A 12021-nucleotide genomic window follows, 5' to 3' on the forward strand; every position below is an offset into this window, starting at 1 on the left:
ACCCAGAACTCCTTCTGCCTGGAACTGTTGTTCTTGAAACTGTTTTCTTCAGTTCTTTCTTTCTTTTTCCTTTCCCTCCTGCTTTCCACCAGCGTGTGCCCTGAGACACTCTGTGGTGGGAGAGGCAGAGCAGCAGCAAGGCTGGCATTCAGCATGTCCCCTTTTGGCTGAGGGAACATGGAATTCTGGAGAGCTGGAAGCGAGGCAGTGGAGCCAGGCTGCTTTCTCTGTCTGAGCCAGGCTTTGCACTGCCACCACCTCTGCCCACTGCTCTTCCCGGGGAAGGGGCAAAGGTGCCCCTTCATTTGCTTGCACGGTGCTCGGGGCTCTGCTGTCACCTGTGTGCAGAGTCATTTGCAAACAGGCTCTATCGCTGGGGAGCAGAAATGTGTTTTTTTCAAACCCTAAGCAGATTTATAGTCTGGTTTCCTGTCAGATCTTTGCATTTTCCTTCTCTGCCCCTCCCAGTCTCTGACACACTTTTTCTTACTTTCTGTGTGGCTCTTTGCTCATTCTGACACCGGTGCACCAGATTCTCCTGAAACTTTTGTCCTTAAGGGGCCAGGGGTTGCTTTGCTCCTTGTGTTTCCTTTACTTTTCAACCGCTGCAGAGCACAAATAACCTCTCCAAGGCTCTTGGAAATACAATTGCATGGAGGCAACGTAGAGAGTTTCAGCCTGCAGCAGCTGCAGCGAGACAGCCCGGTCACTCATGAGCACCCAAGGTAAGGAAAGCAGCTGTCAGAGCAGCTCCACCTCCCTGACCAGCACAGAACTTGGCTCTGACCACTGCAAGTTCCACCTTTTGTTGGTTTTGAGTTGATTTTCAAGACAGTGTTTCTTTGGAAGTGGCTGCGTTCGCATCTTCCGTGCCCCCAACAGCGACCATCCTTGGAGCCCCGGGTTCAGGGGGGCAAACAGGCTGTGGCTGGAGGTGCAAACGTGTTCTTAAAGGAGGAGTCCCCTGGGAAGGAGAGTTGGCATGGAGGTCTGGAGAGGGCAGATGAAAGGACTGGTCTGCAAGGAATTTCTGGTTCTGCCCATAATGTGTTGTGCCTTAGCCTTTTCTTTAAATCTCTTCACTGAGATTTGTGATTTCTGTCGACTAATGAATCTTTCTTGTTCTTTTTTTTCTCTTTTAATCTGTTCTTCACACTTCCTTTATTCTATTCTCAACCCTATGTATCTCTTATTATCTTTTTCACCATCTTCTTATGCCTGTTTTTCATCAAGTGTGTTTTCTGTGTGACAAACATTTGCCTTGTTGGTTCCTTTCCTTTCCCTCTGCCTTCTCTTTCATGCCTGTGCAAGACTGTACATCCTCCTCCAAGTTCTTAATCTTTGTCTCCTTCCCCTCTGTCAGTTCCTTCTTGTTCTGGTGTTCCCCTTTCCCAGTGCTCCTCTAGCTTCACACACACACTCCTACTTCCCGCTCCATCCTCTCTCATGCACATTGTGTATTTTGCACACACAGTGGTGTTGTCTTTCCACTGGGTTGTCCTTGCACACACATCTCTGTCCTGTCTGTCATGTACATGTGCAGGATTTGCAGGTTTTGGGGGTACATCCCAAAATACAAGACTTCTACGCTTCCTTCCACTTCTCAGACTCACATTTAGTCATTCACAGCAAATAACCACTGTCATCCTGTGGCTCTGTTTCTGTCTCAAAACTATAACACCTATAACACCCCTCTGCTTCCTCTCCACTCCCAAACACAGCATGCCCTGACTTTGTGTATTCTATCCCTTCTCTTTCTACTATCCCACTCCTTCCTATCTCCTCACTACAACTCTCCATCAGGTTTCTCTACCTGTTTTTATCTTGATGTTGCATTCAAATTAGGAGGAACTACTGATGCATATGGGCTTACTTTCTGCTGCCTTACCATGCCCACTGTGTCCTTGCAGATAAAGTGGAGGAACTATTGCAGTCTCCCAGCTCCCCTTTCCTCTGCAGACTATGCAACCTGCAGCAGAGGAAGAGCTTAGCAATGGGATTGAAAGTAGATGAAAAAATGGGAGAGCACAATGCAAATTGTCTTTGGAAAGCTGTAAAAAAAGCAGTTCTAGTGGTTCATAAGCCTTTTTACTAAACTTAATAAACTTTTTGACTTCCTGCCCCACAGCAGAACTTCTGGTCTGACATTTGGTGGAGTTTTTGTCCTGTTGATTCCCTGTGGAATCCTTGTGGGATTCCAAGTCTCAGAGGTCGAGGTTCTCAACTTTAAGGCTGTGGTGGGAGTAACTTTGCTCCTAGGATCTGGAAACAGTTCATTTCTTTTATACCAGATATATTGGTGAGTCACCAAGATCAGACATGGCTGAAAACTGCATCCAAGGACAATAGCTGGTATTATTCCTTGCTGAATTTTGTAAACTTTGAATCAGATGTGACAAATAAGTACATTTCTTTGATGAAGCATTTTAGCCTCACCTTCTTAAGCAGGACCATTGAGACCGAAGATTTATTTCTGTGGATGTTCCAGTGCAGGCTTTTGGGAACTGAGGAAGGATCACTTATTAAACTCAGCTGAATTAATAAGAGAATTATTATGTGGGAGAATTCTCTTTAGTGATCTGTCCTGCTCTCTCAAATTGTCCCTCTCCTTATGAGTGAAAGGAGCTTAAATTTTATGTTTGCAATTATAATATATCCTTTCTGATTCAGAGCTGAAAACTGTGGCCTTTGAGCTGTGAGCATTCTCTTCTGAATACAGAAACGGGTACATTAAAATATCTTTGCCTTTCGGATCTTGCAAAAAGTCCGCAAGTCTGGAACAATAAAATGAGAGCTCATTTTATACACAGAGGTCTAACATGACTCTTTCTTACTCTGTTACAAGTCACCTTGTGCTGTGAATAGCACTTGTGTTCCTTTGAGTCATTCTACAAAACTTGTTGATTTTGTGCTTTTCTTTTCTTCAGCATTTTGTGCCCTCATTACTGGTTCTTTTTGTAAAGGCTTGATGTCTCCCAGAAATAAACTGACTGAGCCAACATCTCTCTCTTCCTCCTTTTTCTTTTGCATCATGATAGTTTGCTGTATACTGTGTTAAAAATAGGCATTGTCCAAGTTGGGTTGTGACATTTTCAAGAGGATCTGGAGCCAGAAATTTTATTTTTCTGTGTGTGTGTATGTCTAGTTTCTTGAATCATGTGTCTGGCAGAGAAGAAATTTCAGCTGGAAAGAGCCTGGGAACTTTCTATCCTACCCAGCAAATCCTGTATTGAAAGAGCCAACCTCAGAACAGAAATTCAGAATCATGTTTGACTCCCTGTTCTTTTGCAAATAATGATTTCCAATTAGATTTTACTCTGAATTAAGAGAACAATAAACTTTCAACATGTGTGAAAAGAGAGAACCATCTGACTGCATGTATCTCTTAAAATTAAAGGCAATTTGAACCTTCTATGGAAGGATATATCCCAAATAACTGGGATGTGCTGAAGAAATCTGAATGCCATGTACCAAACCACCTTGGTTTATCTGCTGTTCCTTGGTGAAGCTTTTCATCAGGTATATGGAATGATTGCTCAGAGAGGATGAAATCCATAGAGATCCTGAGGTCTCCCAATATCATGTCTCTGTTACTGAGAGAGAACAAGGTACCCACTTGTTAGCAGATGCCTCAACTCTCTCTTTGATATTGAAATACATGTTTCATCAAATATAAATCCTTCACTTAGATGTGGTCATTACGTGTGTAACTGTGGAATTTGACTTATGGCAGCTTTCTTTGTCAGCAGCCTCCATAGCAGCCTAAACTTAAAAGCCCAAGGAATATGGGACCAGGCCTTGTGATTTTTAAACTGGAGGGCGAAACCATAAACCTCACCAAATTTAGTCAACTGTTGACACTGGTATCAGAGAGAAATTCTTTCTCTCGCCTGTTTTGTCCCTGCTGTCTGTAGGATTTGCATTTGCAGAACACTGTCTGCTCTGCTGCAAATCCAGTATCTGCAGTGAATCTGCAATTCCTCTTTCAGAACAAACGATGGGGTTTTCTCAGGTGTACATGTAATAAGATTCTCCACTTCCTCCCTTCCCCCAAATTCTCTCTTAAGTGCTGCCTTCACCCTCTAGTCTGGGTCAGTTATTTAATGGCAATGAACATTTTCAAGGAAGGTAACCTTTCTGCTTGTGATTTGTTCAAGGACTCTGGAATTATAATGGTTGCTGTCAAATGTGTATAATTGGTCTCTGTGGCACACATCCAACTGGTGATAAAAGCTTCCTTCTCTCTGCTGCTTTTGTCTGTATTCTCTCCCTATATCATCCTCTCACTTCTGCTCCTCTCAGGCAAGAGGAGAAGACAGTGCCAGGCTGTTTAAAGTGCAGTTTGACAAAGCAGCAGCTCTGCCATATTCCCTGTCATGGAGTGTCCCAGCTGTGGGCAGTGAGTTTGGCTGGAGGTTTGCTCACTGACTTGGGTTAAACATGAAGGTCTTCTCTGAACTTTGATTTCTAACACTTTTCTTCCTTCATAACCTTCTGCCAAATAGTTGGGCTCTAGGAATGGTGATAGTTTGTGAGTACCATGAATTCTCATGCTTAATGATCTACACGGGGTGCCTGTAACATTTCACCAGCAGGTAAGAACTTTGTACTTTCTCATACAAAAAGCAAACACACGGGGTTTTTTTTTTCACAACCTGTAAGAGCACACTACTTACAGCACCAAAAATTGGCAACCTGGTGTGCACTGTCTGCTGCTGAACATGGAGTGAGGAGAATATTCCTGTTAAGTTAGTCCTGCAAAACCCCTTTTATCTTCAGGGCTGGATGGGGCATTACTTTCTGATGCCATCTACTTCAGTGAATCTGTTTAACAGCTCAAGAGGAAAAAGAAATTTGTCAAATCTCTTTGGAAATCTGTCAGAAATGTCAAACGGAATGCTATAACATTCTGGTTTTGTCAAAAGGATAAATGTATATACAGCTGTGTATGTGATATTATTTGCAGTAATTGTTGCCTCAGTGAATTTGTCTGTGTGAAGTAACTTGGAATGGTGTTAAGGGATGTTTGTTCTGGTCCCTGAGGCCAGTTTGGCCTTACACAAAGATACCTGTTATTTGCCCAAGTCAATCCTGGTTTTTGTAGTTCAGGGGAGAATCAGCTTCAGTGTAGCCAAGGAAAAGATTCCCACCAGCCTCCTGAGCACTGGGTGTTTGCTGGCAAATTCTCCTCAGGTTGTAATTGAGATGCTGAAGAGTAAATGTAACATAAGGTTTCTGTTTAAACTGGGATAAGGATTTTGTTTTTGCTTTTTGAATGCAGAAAAGGCTGTGTGCTAGCAGTACATATCTGGTTATCATTAGCAGTTAATGGATTGTTTCAATTTCATTTTTATAGCTCTATATGTGTATAAACATTTCCAATCTATCTGTGCTCATATTTGAAATCAGGATGAGTATGTTTAATAGGTTGTTACACATACTTAATATATTTGAGCACAAAAGTAAGTTCCTCCAAGGTTTGAAACACTAATAAAGACACCTTTCAAATATTTCCTTCTGGAAATTTTGATTCCTGAGAAAAATGGGAAAACACCCAAAGGCTGTTTTAACTTGTTTTCTGAAGATTAAACCAAATACATTTCCAAACTACAGTGGAAATGGTGATTGAAACTTTTCTCCTTGATCATGAACGGAGAGATTATGACACAATAAGATCATTTGAAAGCTTTTGGCTTTTAAATCTCAATTAAAATACCAGTGACCTACACTACTCACTTATCAAGCAGGTCCATTCATAGAGTCTGTGTTTAAAAGAACTTTCCTCCCTGGTTGCAATTCTGACCCAAAGTCTACTGGTGCATCCCAGTCTTTCACAAGAACAGTGTCACAGTGTCTTTCCAGCATCTGCTTTCTGCATCTCTGTTTCCTGGCTTTTTCTGAGTCATAGAATTATTTGGGTTGGAAAAGACCTTTAAGATCTCTAAGTCAGACCATTAACCCAGCACTGCCAAATCCAACACTAAATTGTACCTCTGAGCATCACATCAAGGTAGTTGCCATTCCATATGTTTTTGAGGTAATTAGTGAGATCATCAAACTTATTTCACTAATGATTTGCACTGACTGAAAATATAAATTTCCATAAATTTTCCCCACCACCTTAACTGTTGCTGAGCTGATTTTCTCCTGAGAAAAAACCCCCAAGCTTAAGATAAGACTCTTCCCTGCTACTGCATTGCTGTTCTTCCTTCACAATTCCTACCAAAGTTAAGTCAGAATACATCTCAATATTTGATTGTTTGAGAAGATTTTGGGTGTGTTTCATCCTTTCAGTAACAGATTCCTGTATTTCCAGTTACATATTTTTCAGGAACACCAAAGACTAACAGGTTTTATTGTAGAAGGTTTCATTTCCTTCTGTCTTTTATTCTCTCATTTTTGCAATTTATGCCAAGAAAGATATCAATGCAGTATGAAACAGAAAATATTTAAACTTTTGTGTTTAAGGGAAGAAAAGAGTGTGTTTTCCTTTGGCTTGAGTTGTTTGAGAAAAATTAAGGAGTTTTCCGTTTCCTGTAAGGCTGGAAACACTGAATCTGTTGGGTTTTTTAATCTGCAAGTCCGTGGCCTGAAGGAAAAGTGATACTTGGGTATTTTCATATAGAGTGTTGCACTACAGAATGGTGGGTTTGTGACTCATCCATATCCATACTGAGAGCAGCTTCCAGGCAGTTTTGCTGGATTAAATGCTATTGACAGCAACACCTTCACTGAATCACTGAACAACAAGGGTTGCACACCTGGGAGGATGGTGTCTGGCTCGATATTTGCCTTAGAAGCCATGTAAGAATATGGTATCAGGAAGGATGGAAGTTTTTCACCTGCAAGGAACAATGGGAAAATGCTGTGTCTGAGACAGAAATGATCAGAATTTGAATGCCCTTTTGAAGGCTGTGGATTTATTGAGAAGCTACTGATACACTGTAGTATGTGCTGCAATGCAGGAAAATGTAAACTCGTTGCAACTGCATCATTATAGCATGATAATAGTGCAGAAATCCAGAGCTATTTGAGCAGGATGATATTAGAAATCTTGGATGTATTTAGAAATCTTGGCTATTAAATATAATGCTGTCAGCACAGGTCTAGCAGAGTCTCTGCACAAAGGGAGTGAACGTAAAGATGATCTGAACATTCAACTGCTGTGAGGAAAGAACATGAGAAAAGGCACAGGGTGGTTTGTTATTGCTCCTTTTGTCCTCACAAGACATCCTAAGCCCTCTCTCCCCTCAAACTGACTGGTTTGTCTGACTCACCTCACTTGCCTTATTTAATATCTCCTTTCCTCTTCCTCCCTGATTCTGATTCCCAGCCCATATAAGGCAGATGCATCAGGTGAGAGAAGGGAACTGCCAAACTTCTCTCTGTACAGCAGACTCCAGAGCTGAAGGCATCAGTCACCTCCTTTGTGACTGATCCTCAGGGAAATGAAGCAAACATCAAGCACAGCAAATCAAGAAAAAACTCTGCGTGAAGGTAGAGAGAGGCCATTGTGCCTTGGCAAGGGCTCTGACCTCACTGACAGAGTCTTATGTTCAGCTGGGATATTCTTCCACTTCTTTTCTCCTGTGGAGAATGCTTAACACAAACAGTTGGCTGCACAGTACAGGTTGTTCAGGTTGTTGTACTGGGTTTCAGACAATGTGGTCCAAAACTGACCCTCTGGCTGTGCATCTAGAGCTGCTGGAAAGGGTCAGATCAGAGCATCAGGTTCTGTGGGCTGGGCAATGACACATCCTGACCTTCTGTATTATGTTCTTTGTGGGTAAAAATGAGTTCCTGCCCACCTTCCCCCTCCCCTCATGAAGGCATGAACTCTGTAACCTCAGACCAGAAATCTGTTCTACCACAAATTTGACCTTATGCAAGTCCAAGAGAAAATGCCCAGCTGTCTGTTCCTTAAACCAGCAATCCTTATTTCCTCCAGAGAAAAACCCAGTGAGTGGAATGAACGCCTTCTGATGGTTGGATGTGGGTTCTAAGCCACCAGCTGGACCATTCTGTCCTGAAAAGGAACAGCAACATTTTTTGCTAGGTGCCAAAAGCTTGCACATAAAAATCCAAAAGGAGCATATGGTTATTGCTTTAAACTTGCCTTATTCTTTTAAAATATACTTTACCAGAATTATTCATTTCAGATTCTCAAACTGTGGAGTGAGAAAGTTTAAGTTCCTTTTTTTTTTTTCCTTGCTAGGGTGAGTGACATCATAAATATTAGAAAGAAACAAAGAGTTATTTCAGGAATTTGGACTGGGATAAGTTTGATTTATAGAGACTGACGTCACCACTCCACTGAAGACACCAGGGGCTGTGATGTTTGAAGAAAGCTGTTTGTCCTTGCTCAGCTCACCTCAGCTCTACCAATCACCTCATCACCAGCATTGCTGATAAAATGTCCAGTGTTCCCCAAGTCAGTCTTGGCAATGACATCTCTGGGTTGTGGCTGTTTGCTACTGCAAGTGAATGACCATGTAACAGCAATATAAAATTGTCCTGATGTGTTTAAGTAACCAGGACCAGCACTAATAAAACCCTTTTTACCCCAGAGAATTGAGAGCAGCCAAGGGGCAATGCCCACTCACAGAGTTACTCCTCAAGCTCTTCTAGCAATCTGGGAATTATTAGTAATTAGTGGCTCTCAGGACAGGTCCTGTAAACACTTCCTCCCACACTGACTTGCTGTGAACAATTTCAGTGTGAGTCTAAGGAGAAAGTACACTTTTGTGGTTACTGCAGCTCAGCAGCCCTTGCAGAGCTCTCCCACGGTCCTTGCCCTCGTCCCCACGAGTCCTGTCTCCTGGGATGGTCTGTGTGAGGTGCTCCCTCTCCCAGGCTCCCCATGGAGCAGCAGTAGGACACCTGTCCCTGCCTTCAGCCCAGGTAACTGTGCTGCTGAGCAGGGGAATGTCCTCGTGTGACCCCCTCACACAGACGTGGGTGGGCAAAGTCAGAGCAAGAGCTCCTGACCTCTCGAGAACTGCAGAGAGAAGATGGCAGAGATACCTCACAGTGACAGAACCTCACCAGCAGTGCCACCCTCGGTGCTGATGTCAGCCAGGACGTGGCTTCTAGGAGTGCTAACAATGAAAAGGCTGGCCACTTTCCTATTTGAAGAGGCTTTTAAAATTCTCCATATGCTTCCTTTAAAAAAATTCCTTTAATCTTCCTGATGTTTGCAGTACCCTGGAGAATAATGAGAGTTCTCTTCTCAGTTGATGAGTCTATTGCTTTTACAGGATTGGAAACACTTGCTGACCTGAGTAGCTTATGACAAAACAGGATTTTGAATTCAGATCCAACTTGCTCTGCCTTGCTTCTTTTTCTAATCCAGAGTGAACCTTATCTATTGTTATTTTGTATTTCACATGATGCTGGAGTAATTACTGCCACAGAGGATAGAAGGGCCTTGCTATCAGAGAAGGAAACCTGTGAACACAGCACATCATTCTTAAAATACCTGAAACGTGGGTGGAGGGGAGCAGGAGTTAAACTGGCTCCTGCATAACACTTGTTTTGTTTTACACTTTGTGTTCCATCCCTGGGCCTAATTCCTCAGTCTTGTCTTCCGTGGTGACTTCGTTAGCAATGAGATGCTAATTAAATTTCATATTTACGATTAGAAAATAAAATCACTGGACCTTTTTTTAAATATATTTTTATGAGTTTTGGCTCAGTTAGCTGAGTCAGCAGCATGGATTCTGCAAGGCTGAACTCACCGGCTTTGGGAGAAAAAAAAAAGATAAATAGAGCAACTAATGATGAAAGGAGAGTCTAATCTAAAACCTCATACAGTTTCTACACTGTATTAGCTTTTGAGCATAAGAAAAATAAATTTGTTTTGGTTCCTCCTAGAAATAAATACTGTTAGTCATGTAGAAAGAACCCTTCTTTTATTATGTCTCAGAGGGTTCAAAGCTTAAAATGTCACTTAATTCTTAAAATCTCAGCTGTGGCTGTAGACAACAGGCTGAAAAGGGGTTGATGCATCAGCAGTGTTTGCCATCACCTGTTAGCTGGCAAAATATTTATTTCACAGCTTCAGAAGGGTTAGACTTAACACAGGTAAGTGCTGACACACGGCATCTGCCCCCTTCCCTGTGGAATGTGTACTGCTGGAGAGTTTATCCAACACCAGAGAATCAGAGCTACCTAAATACTGCTGCCAGCCAGATTTATAGGCACTATATAGAGCAGTTCCCTATTCATGTAAAAATTAGCACCTCACAAAGCTTTAAAGGCCCATTTTCCAATACTTAGAATTTGAAGGATGTTCCAGTTGTGAGAAGATTTTTGAAAGGGCTCAGCTTCAATTTAGGCGTGTACAAAAGACCTGATTTTAAGAAGTGTTTAACGCTCAGCAGCTCTGTGATTCATAGCACTATCTTAGCCCACACTCTGAGGCAAATCTTACAAAAATCTGGCCATTTATTTTGACGCCTAAATACCACCTGCACTCTTTGAAAACCTGACCCTAATTACGAGCTGTGCCCTTGAGTGGGAATGAGAAATGGGGGAAATCAATCCTCCTGCGTGGGAGCCATTTGCTGGTGCTCATCTCGTGTGTAACCTCACTGCAGACACAAATGCAACACTGCTTTTAAAACTGAGCCTTTTCTGCACATTCTGCAAATGATTTTGTTGTCAGCTTGTGCTCAGGAATTGTTGTGCTTCAAGGCATAAGTTTGGAGAATAAAACACAACTTCCCCTGACTTTGAGTTGGTTACCACCCTTCATAACATCAAATACCTCCTCAAGATCAGGGTTTGGGTGCAAATAATCCTGAAAATCTCGCTTTTGTAATATTGCTTATAGATGCTGTTTAAAAAGCAGCTGCCTATGCCTAAAGACTGGGATGGTCACAAATGGAATGTAATTCTGGCACCACTTCACAATTGTTATTTCCACAAATATTTATTTCCACAGTCAGCAGAGAATTCAGTACAGTTCTCATACTTCTTATGTTGACTTGTGCTCAAGAACCACACCAGGTGAAGACAGATAGTCAGATTTATTGCTATTTTAGTACTTCACTTCTTTGGTCTTTACAAAAAAATACACATTAACCATGAACTGAACCGGCCAGAGTTTCCTGATGAGACCAGAGTTTAGTCTCTTCCCATGGTTAGTTAATTCTTCTGGGATAAATTTTCCACATGAAAGCTTTACAATATTTTATTCTCTATCACCAGAGCAAAGGGCTTAGCTATGGAGAGAGCAACAGAAGATGCTTAATTCCTCCTTGCAATGCTTTGAAGGTAGAAAATATAGAATTGACAAGTATTTGGTATTATCTCTTCCCCAAGACAGCAAGACAAGGTCATGGAGACATTACCACTGCAGAAATAATGTAGAGACAATGTGAAAACAGACAATTTTTGCTTTAAATTGCTGCAGAAGTGACTTACAGGAGCCTTCCTGCAGGACGGAGAGGGAATTGTCTCTCTCTTTTCCAGGGATTGCTTTCCTGCTCTTAATTGCAGCCTTATGGTGAGGTTTCTTTGGTGACATGGCATGGCTGAGAAAACCCAACTGTGCTACCTACAGGAAAAAGGGACCTGTTTGAGGAGCTCCTCAGGCCCTTCCTGCTCCATGCAGAGCTCACAGCTCTCTGTGGCCGGGACAGCACTTCCTCTAAGACTTTCCTCTGCGGGGGTGTCGTGTTTGAAAGTTACCCACACCCTCTGTTCAGAAGAAAAGGGAAGTAAGGCAGCCCCCAGAATCTTTCTGTCTGCTATTTATAGACAGGAGGCTTGAGAGAGGGGATGGTGGGTGTTGTGTTTCCGGGGCTACGTGACACAGTCCCACAACACTGGTGCAGAAAGAGGACACAGAGCAAGGGGAACACGAGGTGACCAGCAAGCATAGGTGGGAACAACCTATTCATAAAACAAGTACAACCATTTCCATGTGAAAGGACAATTCTAATTTCCAGAGCTCCTTCTGATTCCTGGTGAGGGTTTGCCCTTCCTAGGCCAGGCTGCTGTGATCTCTTGTAGACT

General features: G+C 42.4%; 1 protein-coding gene across 1 annotated transcript in view; it reads left to right on the plus strand.

Moving 5' to 3' along the window:
- The first annotated feature begins 475 nt into the window (after positions 1 to 475).
- The window catches only part of CARD11 (caspase recruitment domain family member 11), a 43609-nt gene continuing 32063 nt past the window's right edge, over positions 476 to 12021 (plus strand). Inside the window, exon 1 of the mRNA XM_051778694.1 lies at positions 476 to 725. Coding sequence (XP_051634654.1) covers positions 713 to 725 — 13 coding nt within the window. The 5' untranslated portion in view covers positions 476 to 712. The remainder of the gene's footprint in view (positions 726 to 12021) is intronic.

The sequence above is a fragment of the Manacus candei genome, unplaced genomic scaffold, assembly GCF_025592945.1.
Source record: "Manacus candei isolate 608988 ecotype Guabito, Panama unplaced genomic scaffold, ASM2559294v1 h1tg000002l, whole genome shotgun sequence".
In the NCBI taxonomy this organism is placed as follows: domain Eukaryota; kingdom Metazoa; phylum Chordata; class Aves; order Passeriformes; family Pipridae; genus Manacus; species Manacus candei.